The sequence below is a fragment of the Erpetoichthys calabaricus genome, chromosome 2, assembly GCF_900747795.2.
Source record: "Erpetoichthys calabaricus chromosome 2, fErpCal1.3, whole genome shotgun sequence".
Classification (NCBI taxonomy): Eukaryota; Metazoa; Chordata; class Cladistia; order Polypteriformes; family Polypteridae; genus Erpetoichthys; species Erpetoichthys calabaricus.
Genome location: NC_041395.2, coordinates 309,779,676 through 309,800,379, shown reverse-complemented (window position 1 = coordinate 309,800,379; position 20,704 = coordinate 309,779,676). Strand labels below are relative to the sequence as shown.

The 20,704-nt window shown below is 36.7% G+C and overlaps 1 protein-coding gene across 2 annotated transcripts in view; it reads right to left on the bottom strand.

The window, feature by feature from the left end:
- LOC114647247 (cytosolic purine 5'-nucleotidase) overlaps positions 1–20,704 on the bottom strand; it is a 1,192,165-nt gene that overhangs the window by 1,086,007 nt on the left and 85,454 nt on the right. For both annotated transcript variants that reach the window (XR_007934028.1, XM_028795888.2), the window contains exons 10-14: positions 20,214–20,297; positions 7,240–7,281; positions 6,907–7,014; positions 4,835–4,901; positions 1,720–1,890 (exon numbers count right to left, since the gene is read on the bottom strand). Coding sequence is in view for 1 of the 2 variants with exons in the window: in XM_028795888.2 (XP_028651721.1) it covers positions 1,720–1,890; positions 4,835–4,901; positions 6,907–7,014; positions 7,240–7,281; positions 20,214–20,297 (472 nt within the window). In the remaining variant the exon portion in view is untranslated. The remainder of the gene's footprint in view (positions 1–1,719; positions 1,891–4,834; positions 4,902–6,906; positions 7,015–7,239; positions 7,282–20,213; positions 20,298–20,704) is intronic.

The window sequence follows — 20,704 nt, the reverse complement described above, 5'->3', positions numbered from 1 at the left end:
GGATAACAAGCTTGTCCAAATAATACAAAGCTGCTTAGCCTGCACAGCCTAGAAGGTGTTTGACAGCGAAGGTATGAATGGCCATATTGCTGCTATCATCTTTTATATCATTTATTTATATATTGAAAATCAGGATGATGCAATCTAAACAAATTCAAATAAATGCAATTCTTGAACCCAGGTTAAAATCTAACATAATAGAATCGCTTTTGAGGAAAACGGAGCTTAACTTTGAGGAAAAATTTAATTTAGCAAACAGTGTTGAACAGAGGTGAAGCCTTTTTTAATTTTCAAATGCAGCACACTTCAATCATTTGCAGGTATAAATGCATTATCAGACAAAATTTTGTAATACTACTTACCATGTATACTCGCGGATAACTTCTCCCGTGGATAAGTCGGGACTTGCTTTTACGTATAATTTCTGGTGTTTTATAATGTTGGTCGTATTAAGTCAAATGTGGAAAACTCCCGCTATTGGTATGAGGGCTTATGATATGCTAACACCAACCTGAGAGAGGAACCACGGAGCACACGGCCTTTTTTTCAATGTGGGTGCAGCAATGCGCTGTATCAGTGGGCGCTCCTAACCTCTCTCTGTATGTATTGTGCCTACGTGACCACACGGTAATACCCAAACTATACCGAAGTGACGTTTGCACTGATTTGTGTTTTTTGTATCTCACACCCTCATACACTTTTACGATGGAGTGTTCAATCAGAAGAAAATATGAAGCTGGTTTTAAATTAAATGTCGTTGAAATAGCGAAAGAAATTGGTAAATGCACTGCTGCAACAAAACTCGATGCGTCTGAGAAACTGATGAGAGATTAGAGGAGCAAGAAGATGTAAAAAAAATGTAAGTGGCACATTTTTGAACGGGCGTATAAGTCAGGGTCTGATTTTATGATCGATTTTACGTGAACATATACAGTTTCTTTTTAACACATAGCATAAAAAAAGTTTATTTTAGAGGCAAGAATAAGCCTAAAAATATTTTTAACTTAAAAATATGGTAGATGTATCCTGTCAAACGTATAATTAAGAATACGAAAACAAATCAAGCACTTTTTTCAAGAGCATTCTTCACCAAGCTGGAGAATCAGTGAATGTCAACAAAGAATCGTGACTGCTCGGTGCTCCAGAACAACATCTGATTTGAGCACACATCCCAAAACTCCAATGGGTCAACTGTTGGAAAGCATCTGCAAGCATTTCCTAACCCAAAAAACTAAAGACTGTTAAAACAAGTGATCCTCATCACACAATGCCTACTCCAAATGTAATGAAAAATTTCAAACAAAATGCAACTAAAGATGGCCTTTAGCATGTGAACAGAACCACAAAAACTGTTGAAGAGGTGACTACAACTGCATTTTTGAAGAAACTGGAGAACCTGGAGGAAACCCACCCAGACATGGGGAGACCATGCAAACTCTATGCAGGGAGGACTCAGGAGACACACACAGCTCTACCACTGTGCCACCCTCAATACATACATGATTAATTATTTTTAATAAAGCAGATTTTATTTGGACTGCTGCGTACTTTAGACATTGTAACGTTTTCTACATTTGCTCTTTTCCATACATCTGTTAATGCATTCAGTTTCTGTAAGATGTTAGTAGGACATTTTGATTAATTACTGCTTACTATAATGTAGTGAATATGAAATTTTAACTGTTTTAAAATTACAAGAAAAAAGCTTTAAATACTTACAGCTCTTGTCAGTCCACACATGAAGTTCTTGAGCCAACTCAGGTATTACAAGAAAGGTTCGCCAACCTTGTCTCTTTTTTGATTTCAGAATGTCACCAAAGATGTGGTCTCCAATATAGAGAATGTCCTTGCCCTTTGCTCCCAGTAGATCACAAACAATGTCAGAAGACCCTGAAAGAGATTATCATATGTAGCTTTATAGCTTGGGACGTTCACAGTATAAGTTGAATTATAATGGCAAAATACTTTTACCAAGCTAAACCAAAGGCTGTATTTAAAGTTCTCCTTTAGAAATGAATAGCTTACTTTATACAGATAAATAACTTTACAATGCCAAGTCGTTATGGATGATGTCCGATGTTGTGTGGATTTGTTGTTTTGTTGTTGCTCCAGTTTCATGTGGAGGACTCTTCATGCACTGGTGTGCACTTGTTCTCTATGTTGCATGACCCTTGTTAGTGCTGTGCTGCTGATTCCTCAGCTTGCCTTCTGCTGTTAGGCCCTTTGCTGTGCCCTCTGCATCTTAGGGTAAAGCAGTACTCCTCCTGGCACAAGAATGTAGATGCTGAAGTTCCCCTCTTGAAGTGATGGCTGCTTCACAGCCTTCAGATTGGCTTCTATAGCTTGACAAACTGGATCTCAGCTTCAGGTTCACAAACAGTAGAGAATTTCACCTTTTCAGCTCCTCATGGAGAGGGCAGCTCATAAATTCTTAGGTTTCAGAGACTAAGGTCATTTTACATATTTCTTCATCCCCGATAGAATCCCCAGGGAGCTCAGTGAGTGTCCTGCAAATTTCTCAGAAAGAAACAGAGATAGCTTCAGCAGGATGGTGCAGTTTTAAATAAAGGTTGAACCTCCTCATGACTGGATTAAAGTCACTTGCAGTTATAGTCATATGAAAAAGTTTGGGAACCCCTCTTAATTCTTTGGATTTTTGTTTCTCATTGGCTGAGCTTTCAAAGTAGCAACTTCCTGTTAATATATGACATGCCTTATGGAAACAGTAGTACTTCAGCAGTGACATTAAGTTTATTGGATTAACAGAAAATATACAATATGCATCATAACAAAATTAGACAGGTGCATAAATTTGAGCACCCCAACAGAGATATGACATCAATACTTAGTTGAGCCTCCTTTTTCTAATATAACAGCCTCTAGATGCCTCCTATAACCTTAGATGAGTGTCTGGATTCTGGAAGGAGGTATTTTTGACCATTCTTCCATACAAAATCTCTCCAGTTCAGTTAAATTTGATGGCTGCCGAGCATGGACAGCCTGCTTCAAATCAACCCAAAGATTTTTGATGATGTTCAAGTCATGGGACTGTGACGGCCCTTCCAGAACATTGTACTTCTCCCTCTGCATGAATGCCTTTGTAGATTTTGAACTGTGTTTTGGGTCATTGTCATGTTGGAATATCCAACCCCTGCGTAACTTCAACTTTGTGACTGATGCTTGAACATTATCCTGAAGAATTTGTTGATATTGGCTTGAATTCATCTGACCCTCAACTTTAACAAGGGCCCCAGTCCCTGAACTAGTCACACAGCCCCACAGCATGATGGAACCTCCACCAAATTTGACAGTAGGTAGCAGGTGTTTTCCTTGGAATGCGGTGTTCTTCTTCTGCCATGCAAAGCACTTTTTGGTATGACCAAATATTTCAATTTTTGTCTCATCGGTCCAAAGCACTTTGTTCCAAAATGAATCTGGCTTGTCTAAATGAGCATTTGCAACAAGCGACTCTGTTTGTGGAGTGAGTGCAGAAAGGGCTTCTTTCTCATCACCCTGCCATACAGATGTTCTTTGTGCAAATTGCACTGAATTGTAGAATTATGTACAGATACACAACCTGCAGCAAGATGTTCTTACAGGTCTTTGGAGGTGATCTGTTTGTTGTCTGTAATCATTCTCACAATCCTGCACATATGCCGCTCCTATATTTTTCTTGGCTTGCCAGACCTGCTGGGTTTTACAGCAACTTTGCCTTTGGCCTTCCATTTCCTGATTCCATTCCTTACAGTTGAAGCTGACAGTTTAAACCTCTGAGATAGCTTTTTGTAGCCTTCCCCTAAACCATGAGACTGAACAATCTTTGTTTTCAGATCTTTTGAGAGTTGCTTTGAGGATCCCATGCTGTCACTCTTCTGAGGAGAGTCAAAGGGAAGCACAACTTGCAATTGACCACCTTAAATACCTTCTCTCATGATTGGACACACCTGTCTATGAAGGTCAAGGCTTAACGAGCTAATCAACCAACTTGGTGTTTCAAGTAATCAGCATTGAGCAGTCACAGGCATTCAAATCAGCAAAATTACAAGGGGACCCAAATATTTGCACAGCCAGTTTTTCACATTTGATTTAATTCCATACAACTAAATACTGCTTCACTAAAAATCTTTGTTCGGAAAACACCCCAGTACTCCAATGTTCCTAGGAAATGAAAGACATACCACTGTTATCTTTCTTGTTGAAAGGAGAGTAAATTATTATGCAGGCTGAGAGAGGTTCACAAACAGTTTCACATGACTGTAAAATAAGTGTCTTCTAATAGGTGGGTACTTCTGTCTGTCTTAGTTGTCATCCCTTGAATTATAGGTCTTTGTCCTTGCTTGAGTCCATTTTGTGCCTTCTGGCTCAAGAGGTCTGGAGAGATGTCAGATCATGTCTGATTTACAGAGTTGTTATCAGATGAAGCCCAGGCAGATCCTGGTACAAGCTGGAGTTCAGTCACTTACTTTGGAATGCAAGTGGGGGTTTAGTGCAGCTGGGTGCCTGCGTCCCTGTTAAATCTGCTTTCTTAACAGCCCTGGTGTACACGAAAGCCTGGCAGAATGGGCAGTGCTCACTTTTTCCTACACTGTGTTGTGTCATGCACTGAATTCATAGCTGGCTTCTCTTTTCAGTCAAAAATGTTAAGAGATATTAAGATATTCTTTTTATAATAGGTTGTTTTCATTCCAGTTACTCTGAACTAAAAAGTATATAACACAATTATATGTTTATATAAGAGAGATTTACATTTCATTTATTCTCCATCATCTACAAATCTTTCTTTTCCAGCAGCTTGCAAGGTCAATGTCTGAATTGGACCTGCAGAATTTCTTACCTCCAGAATATACAATGCCATGCTGTAATGGTCCTGTGTAGGTCCCAATCTTTAACCTTCCCGTTGTCTAAAACAAGTAAAGCAAACAGCATTAGCATTTCTAAACATAAAAAAATATATAATTAATTCCAGATCAAGTTTAGCATTTCAACCTATAGTGTATCACTTTTCTTAATGCTTTTTGTTCTTAATGCTCTGCACCAGATCAAGATCAAGATGTAGCCTGATTTTTAAAAGGGACAGGACTGTTTCCTTCCTGGCTTAAAATGGGAAAAAGCCAGGGCAGATAAAAAGGTAATCTATATCTCCATACTTTTCTTTCCGTTGTTCCTGGTGATGGACAATGTAATTGGCTGACCAGGCATCTTTTCCCCCAGCATAATTCTTGATATTCCCTAGAAAATCAGGAGATATAATCCCTCCAGTATGTTCTGGGTCTGCCCCATGGTCTTCACGCAGTTGGTTAACCCTTGTATACTTACAACTGGAGGAGCCAAGGGGTCATTACTACTAAATGTCCAAACCACCTCAACTGGTTTATTTCAATACGAAGAAGCAGTGGTTCTACACTGAAGTTCTCCCGTTTTACGGAGTTCCTCATCCTGTCACAGAGAATGAGCTCAGAAACCCTGGACAGGACCTTCATTATAGCCTCTTGTACCCATTGTACTTTACTATGGGTCATGTTCTTGTTTGGGTTTTGTCACAGGCGCCAGCATTTTTCCTTTTTTTTCCCCAGCTCCCTTTCCCCATTAATTGTTTACAAATTGGTCTGCAGACACCTGACTGAAGTCACCAAAAGAAAATAAAAATGACCCACGAATGACTTGGCAGTTTGCTGATGCTTTAAATTCTGCCCCTTCTATTTTGTGTAGGTCCTTGTTGGTCCTTACAAATGACTTGTATCCCATCCAAGATTAGTTGCTGCCTTGTGCATAGTTCTGATGGATAGACTCCAACCTTTACAATAGTGAACTGAGTTGAATGTTTGAGAAAGGGACAGACTGATGTAGTGCCAAATCTACAATGAGCTAGTTACAATGAATTAACTAATAGAGTAGAAATGATGAATAAAACGCTAAAAGCTGTATGACGGATAATAAAGATATCTACAATAATGAGACATGCGGCTGGGCTATTTATGGCTTCTTTTGTCCATTCCTGTACTGATTGTCTTATACTTCCAATCTTATTTTACTCTTGCTATCAATTCAGCAGCTATCCAAGATATCATATTTCAATAGTCACGGTGAAATTAAAGGAATCTCATCTAGATTTCTTTGTGGAATATTTTAGCATCAATTAACAAGGCTGAACTTCACCAGGTCCTTTTTATTTCCTTCTGACTACCAGAGTCTGCTTTACATGTAGTATTAGAACTGAGAAATAAAGCTGTCTAGCAGCTTTCAAAACAAGAAAATATGGCTTTAAGACCTATCCCTAAGAGTGAGAAAAATACTCTGCAATAAAGATACATTTTTTATTGTTTTAATAGTAAGGTAGCCATTAAAGGTTGCCAGTCTGATTTCAAATTTCGATGTACTGTATACACTTTGGGGTTAGGGATAACTTTGTAAGACTTGAGGCCCGAACAGAGCCTGCATATACTGTAGTAACAGGTTTCTGCTCCCATAATCCCAGGACATTTTATAAGTCACTCATTGTTTTTCACTATTTAAAACCCATTTCACTTAAAATGACAGCATTTTAATAGAAATACTGAACATACTGGGTATAGTTTAGTAAATATTTACATTTATTTAATAATAATAATTCATTACAATTGATATAGCACTTTTCTCAGTACTCAAAGCGCTATCCACACAGGGAGGACCCGGGAAGTGAACCCACAATCTTCCACAGTCTCCTTACTGCAAAGCAGCAGCACTACCACTGCGCCACCTGTGAGGATTTACCAGGTGCCTTTTGTCCAAAATGCCTGAGAGATTATAAGTGTACAAACACAACTGACAGGATAACCATAAAAGTGAAAATGTATTTCATTTCTGTTCCTTTCACTTTGCTCCACTACAGTGAGTAGCTCATTTTACATTTAAGATTCCCTTACTCACAGTGTCCACCTGCCGCAAGACAGTTCCCTCTCCAAAGAACAGCGGTTTCCGTGCATCCACAAGAATGAGATCAAAGTAGGACTGCCAGGGACGATGTGCAGTGCCAGGCTGAAAAAGCAGTTTCAAATTTAGTTACTAGACTGCAACCAGATATATATGCCTTAAGAACAAAAAAGATGCCAGAATGTAAAATGATACAACCAATCTTTACGTTTTCCCCTCACATTTAACATGAAAAATATTTTTGTATATAGCTGTACTGGCAACGGTTAATATATTTTTTTTCAATCAAAGGAAAATGACATAAAAAAAACCAAATCAGATCTAGCTTACCTTTGGGCCATGGGGAAAGTCAAATAGGTATGTCATGATTTTCTGTATTAAAAAGAAACATAGAAGTAATGTTTAAAATAAGAAAGGTTTAATTTTACAGCTCTATTTTATCTAAAGGGGTATTCTAATTAATATATCAGATTATGTTCTGTACTATAAACTAGCTTCTTCAATTTCATCATGTTTAAGGTAACAAACTATACAGTATATTGATCTTTATTCAGTGTTTGACAGAAGCTAATTGCAAACAAGAAACTAAAGTAAAAACACCTATCATCAACTGTCAAAGTTATTTGTATATACTGTGCTTCCTAGTACACACTTTTTGAAGACAGTGTTTTTCAGCATAATTACAAACAGAGCTGACTTATCTTTTTAAATAACAGTAAACACGTCTAAAAAAGAAAGTAAAGTAATTTTACAGATGTTTTAAATAAAAATGGAAATATCAGAAAAATAAAACTTGAAAGCACGCATACACTCACAAATTTATATATAAATATACAGTACTGCATAAAGTTTTAATTTATTTTTAAAGATAGTTATCTGGGCAATATTTGCTTATGAAAAACACATTACAAATATTATAATAAACACAAATAAACAATGATATAATGAAAAAGTAACAAGAGTCTATTATGTTTTTAAAACAATTAATTATTTTGGTGTGCCCTCCTTACAAATGTAAAATGGAAACAATTCTGCTTGGTCCATTACAGTCTCATTTTTTCAAATAGTCCTGTGGTAAATTCTTTCAAGCTTCTTCAAGGCTTGCCGTAACTCTTGTTTTGAACTTCCTACTTCACACAGCTTCAGTAACACTGAGGTCTGGGACTGAGCTGGCCAGCCTAGTACTGTTAGTGGTCCATCTGCACACTTCCGCTCCAAGAGTGTCCTACTTATGTTTGCTGTGTGTTGCAGTCACTATCACATTCAAAGATGAAGTTTTGCCAATAACATACAACATGATGAATCAATATCTGTGTATATCTCTCAGCTGGCATCATCCTTCCACTTTTGACTGGACCCCACTAAATTGTTGGCTGAAATTCAGCCCCAGACATTGGTTGAGCCTCTACTCTGCTTTACGGAAGGCTGCATACATACTTCTTAAAAACTCTTTTTTGGACCTGCTGGCATCTTTGTGTGCCACAAAATTTCATTTTGGACTCACTGCTCCTGAAGACCTGTGGTTGTTAATACATGCATTATGGGATTTTGCATTCTGTGGCCTTGATTGCTTGATGTGTATCTGTAAAAATGGTTTCTTAGCTGCAACATGCCTTTTAAGACCATTTTCTTTTAGGACTGCATGCCTGAAGCATGTACTTAACTTTGGTGCTAACTTAAGGTAGTGACCTTTAAGCACTGTTCTTCAGATTCAAACAACTTGGAAACTTCTTCTGCATTTTCTGTCTTCAGCTATTCCTCATTCTTCAAGGTTCTTCATAACTGCTTGAAAGCCACATCTTAAAAATCTACTTCTACAGTATTTGGGTATGCTATTACTTGCTGGCTATAGCTTTTGATTTTTTTCTGTCCAGGTGTGTTTGCGTAGCACCCTGGTATTCATGTTTGCCAGCCAGTTTTTTGTTAATCTACCCCACAAGCCTGCCTGGTTCAGCTAATTACTACTTCATTAATTTGAATCAGGTGTGCTGTTGACGCAATTTAACTAGTGCATGGAATGTCAAAGGTGCCTTGTGAAGACCTGAGAGTATCCAACCACTGTTCTAGCCATCTCACAAAATAATATGTTTTTGAATAACACAAGTAGTACTAGGGTGTTGTACCATGTTAGCCATTATGAATGTAGAGAAAAGCCAAGCAAAATGACACCTTTTATTGGCTAACTAAAAAGATTACAATATGCAAGCTTTCAAGGCAACTCAGGCCCCTTCTTCAGGCAAGTGATTACATCTTGCCTGAAGAAGGGGCCTGAGTTGCCTTGAAAGCTTGCATATTGTAATCTTTTTAGTTAGCCAATAAAAGGTGTCATTTTGCTTGGCTTTTCTCTGAATAACACAAGAAATTTGTGTTTCCTTTTTAATATATTAATGCTCAGTCACATCAAATATACTATTGTATAGTGTTTTCATAAGCAAATAAATGCTTATATTACTAGCTTAAAAAATAAATTTCTTAGGTTGTGCAAGACATTCTACAGTAATATATACTGTATCAATGTTCCTTTTAAGTTGTGCATAGGGGTGGCACAATGCACTCCTCCTAGAAATCAATAACTGTATTAAACCTTGGGATATATGGAAAGCCGATAAGCAAATCCTTTGAAAATTGACATTAAAGTGACACACTAAGTGTGTTTTATTCCCACCCCTAGTAAATGTTATTCGAGCACAATAAAAAACAATTATTTCTTATCCCAACCCTGTCCTTAAAGAGAATATAGGGTGTTTATGCATGATGCTTATTGATGGCTTGAGACAAATCTTTACAGAGCATAAAATCTAGTTATTTCCTTCTGAAAATAACCTATTTTTATGAGTTTGCAAACATACTTCAATTATTTTAAATATATAAAGACATCCAATGAAATCTCACTAAATATAGTTATATATTTATTTTTACAACACTAGCACATGGTAACAAATTGACACAGTAGTTCGCACTACTGCCTCACTGCTCTAGAGGCCTCGGCTGAAGACTGATATCTGACTGTGTTTTCCACATTCCAAAGACTCGTGCGATAAGTTGACTGGAATCTTTAAATCTATGAGAGTGTTGTGTGAGTGTGCCCTAAAACTGAATAGGTTTCTGATCAGGGTCAGTTCTTTTCTCATACCATATCAAAAATTATTATCGTGTAAATACCTTCATCCAAGTCATCTCACAAGATCAAGATACAATACAAATGTGTGCATATATGTTTTTTTACAATTAAAGCACAAACATATTATGTGACTTGCCAGGGGTTACACAATAAAACAGAGGTGGGAATCGAGCCAGCATCCTTGTGGTTCAAAGTCTACTGCCTTAGCCACAACGCCCTTGTTGCACCATGACATCCTGTAAAAGGCTATGCCTGATCAGAAAAAAAAAATGTTTCAAACTGGAAGGACAGTCTGTATGCCAGAAAAACACATATACAGTAAAAAGAACATGGTGAAAGAGTACGACACCTCTGATTAAAAAACAAAAACTAAACTTAATAAATCAAGTGAATCATTATTAAATGGGGAACTAATCTACACAAAGAAACAAACTTTAACATAATATTCTCAAACCTTCTTAATTCAATTAAAGGTCACAAGGGGCACAAACAAACAAGCAAATCTTTATTTTATAAAAAACCTTTCAGTAGTGGACACCACCCTAATGCACCTTATAGAATTGTACTGCTCCTTTATTAACTGAAAAAGTACAAGTAAAGTGACTTGCTCAGGGTCATAGAGTAAGTTCAAGACAGGGATTCTTTCGTTTTCCCTTTACCTCACTTGGCAAATTGACAGCAAACTGCCTTGTGTCCGAGGCTGGCTTTTTAAGTGCCTTGTCTAAGCTCCAGAGTCATGTGTTCAAGATCAAATGTTACTCTAACATTCTGCATCCACCACATGTTTTTCTCTCAGGTTTGAGCCAACCTTCACCATTGCCATTGTGTATAAGTAATAATGGATTACTACATTATTCCTAGTTTCACTCCATCTTTTCTCTTTCAGTGGACAGTGGAGTCACCCACACAAAAACACTGAAGGTACCTGCTGCAGGATGCCATGGGTCTTAACCCAGTACTTCTGCCCCTTTAAGTCTCAAACTGCAGCAGCTGTTACAAAACAAAAAGATGAGTTTTCTATGGGAATACTACTTATGCATACAAAATTATATCAAACTATTTTTGCAACCTAGTAACCTGTAATAAGAAAGACTATCTTACCTCTGCTCTTTTGTTCAGGTGCTCATTTGGAACAAAACTTTCATTTATCCATTATTACTATATTCCCATGTAAGAAAACACTAGATGCTAATTCTACAATACTGTACATGCAATAGGTAGCCTGCAAACCTGTGCATTACATCAAATGAAAAAACTGTGAGAGAGAGAATCGGGAATGAAACACGTCTTACCGAGGCAGCAAAATACATCTCTGATGAAGAGGTAGAGTGGATTTTATCTGAAGAAGCACTCAGTAATGAAAGTGACAGCAAAAATACAGATCATGTGTGCTGAACAGTCATTCCTCAACTCCAGAAGGAAGATCTGCTAAAAGAGGCAGAAGTCGGACCAAACGTAGAGGTGGTAGAAGATGCACATCTTCGTCCCAGAAAGGAGGGGACAAAAGCCAGTAGCTACACAAGTACTTCAAGCAGCCAAGAATGCATTCACAAGCAATACTGCACCTTCTATAACCAGTGATTTTAGTTGTGTCATCTTTCTCTCTCTGGTAGTATTCTGCATTGTAGATAAGTAAAGGGCTGGCAGACATGGGCACTCATGGGTGGACTGCACATCCAAAATCTAATCTGCACTAACACAAGCTGCTGAAGAGCCGAGTGTTGGATCATAACTTTATGCTTGTTTGTAAATGGGTGAATAAGACAAAACACTTTTTTTTTTTTTGCAAAGAAATCTTTATCAAAGATTTATAAAAAGAGCAAATTAACTTTTTTTTAGATATGAATAGCAACTTCCCTTTGCATGACAGATCTGGGGTTTGTTTCTCCAAAATTGACTGTAGAGAATGTTACAATATTATACCTTTCTAGTAATTTACGTTATGAGAAATAGTTAAGCATTTAATTTCATAATGTCAGCTAATGTGTTTTTTAAGTTTATAACTGTCAAGTCAATAAATTAACAAAATATTTGACATTTCAGAGGTCCTAATAGTTTTGAATTCCAAAGTTATATTTATGATTTCTCACAATTTACTAGTTAATGTCATTATTGACCATTAAATTGTATGGTACATGCTCACCATATGTTTTTGTAAATACTGTACCTGCATTCTTGGTCAAACCTCCCTTGCCATTGACTGAGGCCTATGTGGCTGTTATCATTCATATACTTAAGCAAGCTCCTGACAATGATGTACTGCTTAATCTTTATCTTAACTATGCTCAGTTTCACGTTTCCTTTAATACTTTGAATTTATGTTTTTTTTTTAACTTTCATTTTGACTTTTTCTTTTGTTTTTTTTTTGTCCAATTTTCATTTTAAACTTACTTTACCTGACCATACCTTCACCTACTTCCTGTTTCTTTTTTATGGATGACCAGTCACTCATTTTAACCTCAGTGACGTCTCTCTCATGTTCTTGAAATCCCTTTAAATATCATTATTAAGCACTATTGCCTCTCCTAAGAAAGTATGGTAATTTCTCTTATCACAATAATTTAATGATATTTTTTGAGTACTATATTTAAGTGGAATGCAGAGACAAAACATCTATATTTTTCCATTTTGTAAACCAACATATTACCTGTACATGTTACAATCCTGGAGAGCCACAGACCATCCCAAAAAAAAATTTGGGAAGGCCGAAACGAAACCTGGACAGTGGAGAAGTCTATCACAAGGTATACTCACACATAAGACATTTGTGGTCAAGTTAGAATTACAAAAAATGGAAATGTAAATTTAAAACATGCAGTCTTCATTTAGCTGGGAGAAGGATAAGGGTGGAAAGAAGCTATTTTGTTTTAATAGAAAAATGACAGACGTAAGTCTAGGAGTGTCCTGAGTAATCAAATTACCATATTAATGTTAATACAAAAATTCTCAATTAAAATTTACCTCTTTGAGTAACTGGCAAACAAAGCATATATGAGCAGAAAGCATCAGAAAATGTTAATGGTTTGGGAGCATTTCACTTTGAAAGAAAGTGCACTTGTCTTCTATACTGTAGTAATACATGTGCATATCATCACACAGCTACTCAACACAATCTAAAAAGATGACATGTAGGTTTAACATAACACTTGCTAGATTTATGGCTAAGCGCAACGATACACATCTGTAGTGTGCTATGACTGTGTCATCTTATTTTTATCTTTTCTCGCCTTGATTACTGCAATTCGCTGTATTGTGGGATTAGCAAATCCCTGATACACAGGTTACAGTTGGTCCAGAATGCTGCCGCTTGCTTTCTGGTTGGGGCAAGAAAGTCTGATTCTACTTCTCCAATATTAGCTTCTTTACACTGGCTGTCAGTTTTCGAATTGATTTTAAAATCTTGTTACTAGTTTTTAATTCTTTACATGGGCTTTCTCCTGCCTATTTATCTGAATTGTGTGCTTTACACCAGCCATCTAGAGTGCTTAGATCTTCTGGTCAGTTGTCTCTTGTTGTTCATCGTACCAATTGTAAAGATAAGGGGGACAGGGCTTTTGCAGCTGCTGCTCCTTGCCTGTGGAACTCTTTACCTCATTACATAAAGGAGTCGTCTACAATTGAACTGTTCAAACAAGATTAAAGACTCATTTCTATTCACTTGCTTTCTGTGACCTTCAGTAATACTGATGGTTTCCTCATTGTGATTATGCAATCTTACTTCTATTTATTATTTATTTTCATTTATTTTATCTCTATTTATATTATTTATGTTAATTGTATGTTTTTTTTTCTTCTTTTATTGTAAAGCACTTTGGCCACAGCATTCCTATGTTGTTTTAAATGTGCTATATAAATACACTGACATTGACATCTTATTATATTGCCTGTGAGTATCTGCTGGCTCTAGTTATTTCACTCTATCTGTGTTTCATTCTCCTAAATATAAACAATACAACAAACTTACAAAAATTCAGAATTCGTTACATCTAAAGAACTTATGAACACATTATAGCCCATGAATAAGGATAAAATACATCCTCTCAATGATTATGAAATGTTTTACTTGGGCTGAAAAAATTGTGATTATTTACTGGCTTCCAACTGTATTTTTTCAAATTATATGATTCCACAAATAAATTTTATGAATATTCACAACAGAACTCTAAAATTCCCATGGCATATGAACACAGCTTAACTACTTCCACAGCATTAAGTATCGTTTGGCTTCAATCAGAAAATGCCAATGGATTGCTCAAAACCAATCTGACTGGTTCTCACACAGCACTACATGCATATTTGTGGGGCATTTTATAAGTTGGAGTAATTGCCTAGGTATGTGCTTGTAAAGGAAGAACCTATACAATATGTAAAAATAAAGTGTAGCTCCTTAGTAATGCTGCACAAAAAAATCATCTAGCATATACTGATAGCTCTGATTGCTGATTACAGAGAAAAATTATCTGCATAATGCATTCCTTTGGGCTGAAATAAGAAGTCTAGTTTTTTAATCATGTTAGTTTATAATGTGGAGTGCTTTTTCTTTTATAATAGATTGCTCAATTTATCATGGAAACAATCTATATATTACTCAATTTACAATAGAGGCATGACGGGATTTTAATTTGTTATTAGAAACTTTGTCAACAGAGTTGGATTCAATATAAGAGGAATATAGATGCAATTCAAAAAATCCGTTTGGGGGGATGTAAATGTTTAGGTGGTTGTTGCAGAGTTCATGCTGTCTACCACCAGCAGCTGCACAAACTCTGCCTAGACTTTCAGGCCAGCAGCTCCTTCTCGCACCTCACCTTGGTTCAGAGGCAACACCATCTGCCTCACTTTCTGCACATTCCCTAGCCAGGAGTCTTTCCATTGGACACACAATAGACTCACACTCTAGGACTTTAGCAGCAAAGAAGCATCTTCAAAGTGCTTGCAGATAAGTGTTCCCTTTTCCATGCTCTGCATCACCTCTTTTTATAATTTCAATGATTTTGTTATGGTGTTTCATTTCTCCCACTTCTACCCACTTTATAATCTGAATGTTAGTTTCTAAAGATATTGCTTTACATTTTCGTAACATACTGAGAAAATTATTTTTATTACACTCTAAAAACATTAATATAATGTAACTACATGTGAATACTTGTCAAATAAATAAACACTAAAGTAAACTAACCTTGTATTCTACAGTGCACATGGTACCATTGACAATGACTACCACACCACTCTAGCAAACTGGTATTTAAATTTGCACATACACCATAGTGTGTTTTATGTAGACTTCATTATAAAGGAGCTTCATTTTCACAGGATTTGTTAACCTAAGTATTGCAGTGACAGCCTTACCTATACTTGCTGATACCCACAATAAAATGCTGTTTTTTGTGTTATTTTATGACTTGTTATTTTTTGTAGCTTCAGGTGCAGTCCAAAATTTTAGACATTTTCCTCATATCCTTATAGCTTTCCTCTAAAAACCATGTTTTTCTTTCACATTCCAAATACACTGATAAGTGGTAGCACTAATTGGTCTGCTCTGCATGACTGTAGTTGTGGGTATGAGTGAACCCTATGTCTGGTGCCCAATCCAGGATTGAACTCCATCTTGAGATTCAATCTGCTATGATAGATTCTGGCTCCCCATTACTATGTATTGGAAAATGGAAGAACTAATAAAAATTACTCATTAGCTAGCATGCCACTTCAATATGTAGATACCTGTATACCCAATTACACCTAACTTGAGAAAGCATAATACACAATTTTCTGTTGTCAAGTGATGACATTACAGTTTAGTTTATGGACAGGAACTGAACTTCAGAAATCCAACTGTCACAACAACTGTAAAGAGAACAAAATAACTTTCTTGATCTTGAGAGATAATCCATTGATTTTTAAGCTTAAAATGCTTCTTCTCCAAATATGTTATTTGGTTTATTGTTTAGGAGATAGAATCATTTTCAAATGTCTAGTGATAAACCTTTGGCTTCATACATAATCAACTCAAAACAAAATACTTTAAGAGGCTAAAAATAAACAAAAGATTAAACATTCCTAACTAAACACTTCCTTTTATCATTGCTCTTACTAGGGCTTTGTTTAACTTATAGTTCAGTTACACTCCAGAGTAATGTAAGCATGCAGATTTAGTAGTTCATGTGACTGCACAAATCATCATATGGCAGATAAACCAAATCATAGCACAGAGAAAGAGCTATGCCAATATACAGTATATGCTCTAATGTGTTTATTGATAAGCAATGAGCTAAATAAACTGTCAACAGCTGTTTGGTAGTACAGAAATCCCTCGCTATATCGTGCTTTGACTTTCGCGGCTTCACTCTATCGCGGATTTTATATGTAAGCATATCTAAATATATAACGCAGATTTTTCGCTGCTTCGTGGGATTCTGTGGACAATGGGTCTTTTTACTTCTGATACATGCTTCCTCAGTTGGTTTGCCCAGTTGATTTCATACAAGGGACGCTATTGGCGGATGGCTGAGAAGCTACCCAATCAGAGCACGAAGTTAAGTTCCTGTGTGCTGATTGGCTCAGCGATGGAGCACAGAATTCAATTCCGCTGCGTTAACCAGGAAGTCTCGTCTCGCTCATTCAGCATCAACGTGCTCCTGCTACTGCTTCAAGGGCCGTGCCCAAGCGCCAACGGAAGATGCTAACTATTTCTGAAAAGGTAAAAGTTTTGGATATGTTGAAGGAAGGGAACAGCTACACCGCTGCAGGATGCCATTACGGAATCATCTTTTTTATTTAAAAAGGAGGAAAAGAATGTAAGATCTATGGCCGCAGTGTCCTTTAACCAGGGCGCAAAACGAGTTGTAAGTGGATGTAATAAGGCAGTAGTCCGGATGGAATCTGCTTTAGGGATCTGGATTGAAGACTGCCAGAAGAAGAACAACTGCGGTGCTACACAGTCGCCTGAAGAGGCTCCTTTAGAAGAGCTGTAACGCTCTCCTTTGTTGTGCAGTAAAATTAAACTCATCGTTATCGGACAAGTCGCTGTGTCATTGTTGGTGAGTAAAATAATTAATTTTCTACATACAGTACTTATTACATGTACATAGTTTAGTATCACTGTACACACATTTTACTGTATACAATTTTTCTTGCATTGTACGTATTCATTGCTGGTGGCCTGCCTGTCGTAATGGCTGTAACATATGTGATATCGGAGATGCTCGATATCTTTAAAATAATATTTAGGTTTTGCTGTATATAAACAGTGTGTTTACATACATAATTTCAATGAATCTTACCTAATATCTAAGAGAATACAAATGGTTTATGCTGTATAATTGTGCGGGAAATGTTTATAAAAGTGTGGGAGAGTTTATAAGGGCTTAAAATATATAAAAATAACCATATGAACATATTGGTTTTTACTTCGCGGATTTTCACCTTTCGTGGGGGGTTCTGGAACGCAACCCACGCAATCGAGGAGGGATTACTGTAGTGATGATTAATTATTCTAGGTGAAAGAGAAGAAAATCTGAGAGATGATTAAATATGGAGCATGGGTGGGAGGCAGATTAGCTGCCCCTTGATTAGTAAAGGATATGTTTAAGACAGGCCTTGATAGAGTTTTTGTTATTACAGGTGCTTGTCATAAAATTAGAATATCATGACAAAGTTGATTTATTTCAGTAATTCCATTCAAAAAGTGAAACTTGTATATTAGATTCATTCATTACACACAGACTGATGTATTTCAAATGTTTATTTCTTTTAATTTTGATGATTATAACTGACAACTAATGAAAGTCCCAATTTCAGTATCTCGGAAAATTAGAATATTGTGAAAAGGTTCAATATTGAAGACACCTGGTGCCACACTCTAATCAGCTAATTAACTCAAAACACCTGCAAAAGCCTTTAAATGGTCTCTCAGTCTAGTTCTGTAGGCTACACAATCATGGGGAAGACTGCTGACTTGACAGTTGTCCAAAAGACGACCATTGACACCTTGCACAAGGAGGGCAAGACACAAAAGGTCATTGCTAAACAGGCTGGCTGTTCACAGAGCTCTGTGTCCAAGCACATTAATAGAGAGGCAAAGGGAAGGACAAGATGTGGTAGAAAAAAGTGTACAAGCAATAGGGATAACCGCACCCTGGAGAGGATTGTGAAACAAAACCCATTCAAAAATGTGGGGGAGATTCACAAAGAGTGGACTGCAGCTGGAGTCAGTGCTTCAAGAACCACCACGCACAGACATATGCAAGACATGGGTTTCAGCTGTCGCATTCCTTGTGTCAAGCCACTCTTGAACAAGAGACAGCGTCAGAAGCGTCTCGCCTTTGGACTGCTGCTGAGTGGTCCAAAGTTATGTTCTCTGATGAAAGTAAATTTTGCATTTCCTTTGGAAATCAAGGTCCCAGAGTCTGGAGAAAGAGAGGAGAGGCACAGAATCCACGTTGCGTGAGGTCCAGTGTACAGTTTCCACAGTCAGTGATGATGGTTTGGGGTGCCATGTCATCTGCTGGTGTTGGTCCATTGTGTTTTCTGAGGTCCAAGGTCAACGCAGCCATCTACCAGGAAGTTTTAGAGCACTTCATGCTTCCTGCTGCTGACGAACTTCATGGAGATGCAGATTTCATTTTCCAACAGGACCCAAAGCTACCAGTACCTGGTTTAAGGACCATGGTATCCCTGTTCTTGATTGGCCAGTAAACTCGCCTGACCTTAACCCCATAGAAAATCTATGGGGTATTGTGAAGAGGAAGATGCAATACGCCAGACCCAACAATTCAGAAGAGCTGAAGGCCACTATCAGAGCAACATGGGCTCTCATGACACCTGAGCAGTGCCACAGACTGATCGACTCTATGCCACGCTGAATTGCTGCAGTAATCCAGGCCAAAGGAGCCCCAACTAAATAGTGAGTGCTGTACATGCTCATACTTTTCATGTTCATACCTTTCAGTTGGCCAACATTTCTAAAAATCTTTTTTTTGCATTGGTCTTAATTGATATTCTAATTCTATTCGAAATACTGAATTTGGGACTTTCATTAGTTGTCAGTTATAATCATCAACATTAAAAGAAATAAACATTTGAAATACATCAGTCTGTGTGTAATGAATGAATCTAATATACCAGTTTCACTTTTTGAATGGAATTACTGAAATAAATCAACTTTGTCATGATATTCTAATTTTATGACCAGCACCTGTATATACTGGACTGGTGATATTTTCATGTGTCCTTCTTATCTTACTTTTTGTGATTAAAAGATGCTCGCAGCATTGACAAATACTAGTGTTTCACTCTCTAGGGAATGGTGATTCCAACCCTTAGGTAAATGTAAATATAACTATATCCACACTTTAATTTGCAGGTAATGTTTCATCCCTAACATCCTGGCTCCTCAGGAAGTATATTATAAACTGAGAAATATTTTTTTACCCCTTTTCTAATCTATAGAGAATGCTTTTTTCAGTACACTATGAAACAGGAAATAGTCCATTTACATTTATATACATTTTTGTCTTATGTGATCATATAAAGGGAGCTACTTACTGTGACCTACCAGGGGGGGGCACTATTTGTTTGATGTTTTTGAAAGAGTAAAATGTAACTTTTTATAAACTCGAGGGCTACTGTTCAAAATAATTAAGAAGTAAACAGACAGAATGAAAAATAAAGACTCCTCCAACCTACTGGCCTTTCTTTAAGTTAAGAAACTGAGAAATTTTAATTTTTGGGCAAAGGCATTAATTTAATATGACTGTAAAGAGTTTCAAGTAAATATCTGGTGATTATAAAAAATGCTAGATACAAAACACAGCCTAAATGTCAAGGTCTCAGCCCTTTTTAAAACACATCAACTAATAGTGTTTCATTTTTGATACAGGTATAGAGCACAGCGAAAAGCAATCTTGCACAGTTTTACTTCCCAGTTTTTAATAGACCAATAAATCACAAGATGTATTTGTAGAAATAACATAATTTGGTAAACATCTTCATTGTCACTTTTCATTAAAAATAATTAAACATATTATTTGAGAATGAGGTGCAGGGGAGGCAAAGGTACACACTAATGAACAGCTTGAAACCAAGAAATGTAAATTCAAAGTTTGCCTCAAAACCACTGCAGACTACTTTTAAGTCTACATAATAATTGAAAAAAAAAATCTGAAAATGACTGAAGTTTACTCACATCAGTATATTTAAAGTCGCTGTTGGTGGCCAAGAATACTTTAGCTACTTCACTCATTCGACTAAGCAGGAGAGGAAGTTTACCCTAAAACAAATGAAAACCAAATTTCAAGAAATGCTTACTGTTTATTTTATGTATTACAGAAGGAGAAGAATATACAATATACAATTTATTTTTACTTAATGCTTTTTAATCAATTTTCAATCTATTTACAGCCTTTACAGATAATATAATACCATCAAAGGGTGCTTTATAAAACAACTAATACAACTGAAAGAAACAGGAAAAAATGCTAACTCTTCAAAATAAACTAGATGAAAGCACACTTTAAAGAGTCTACAGAAGTAAAGATGATAGGATAGTATATGCAAGTATACAGTAATCCCTCGCTATATCGCACTTCGCCTTTCACGGCTTCACTCCATGGCGGATTTTATATGTAAGTATATTTAAATATATATCGCGGATTTTTCGCTGCTTCGCGGGTTTCA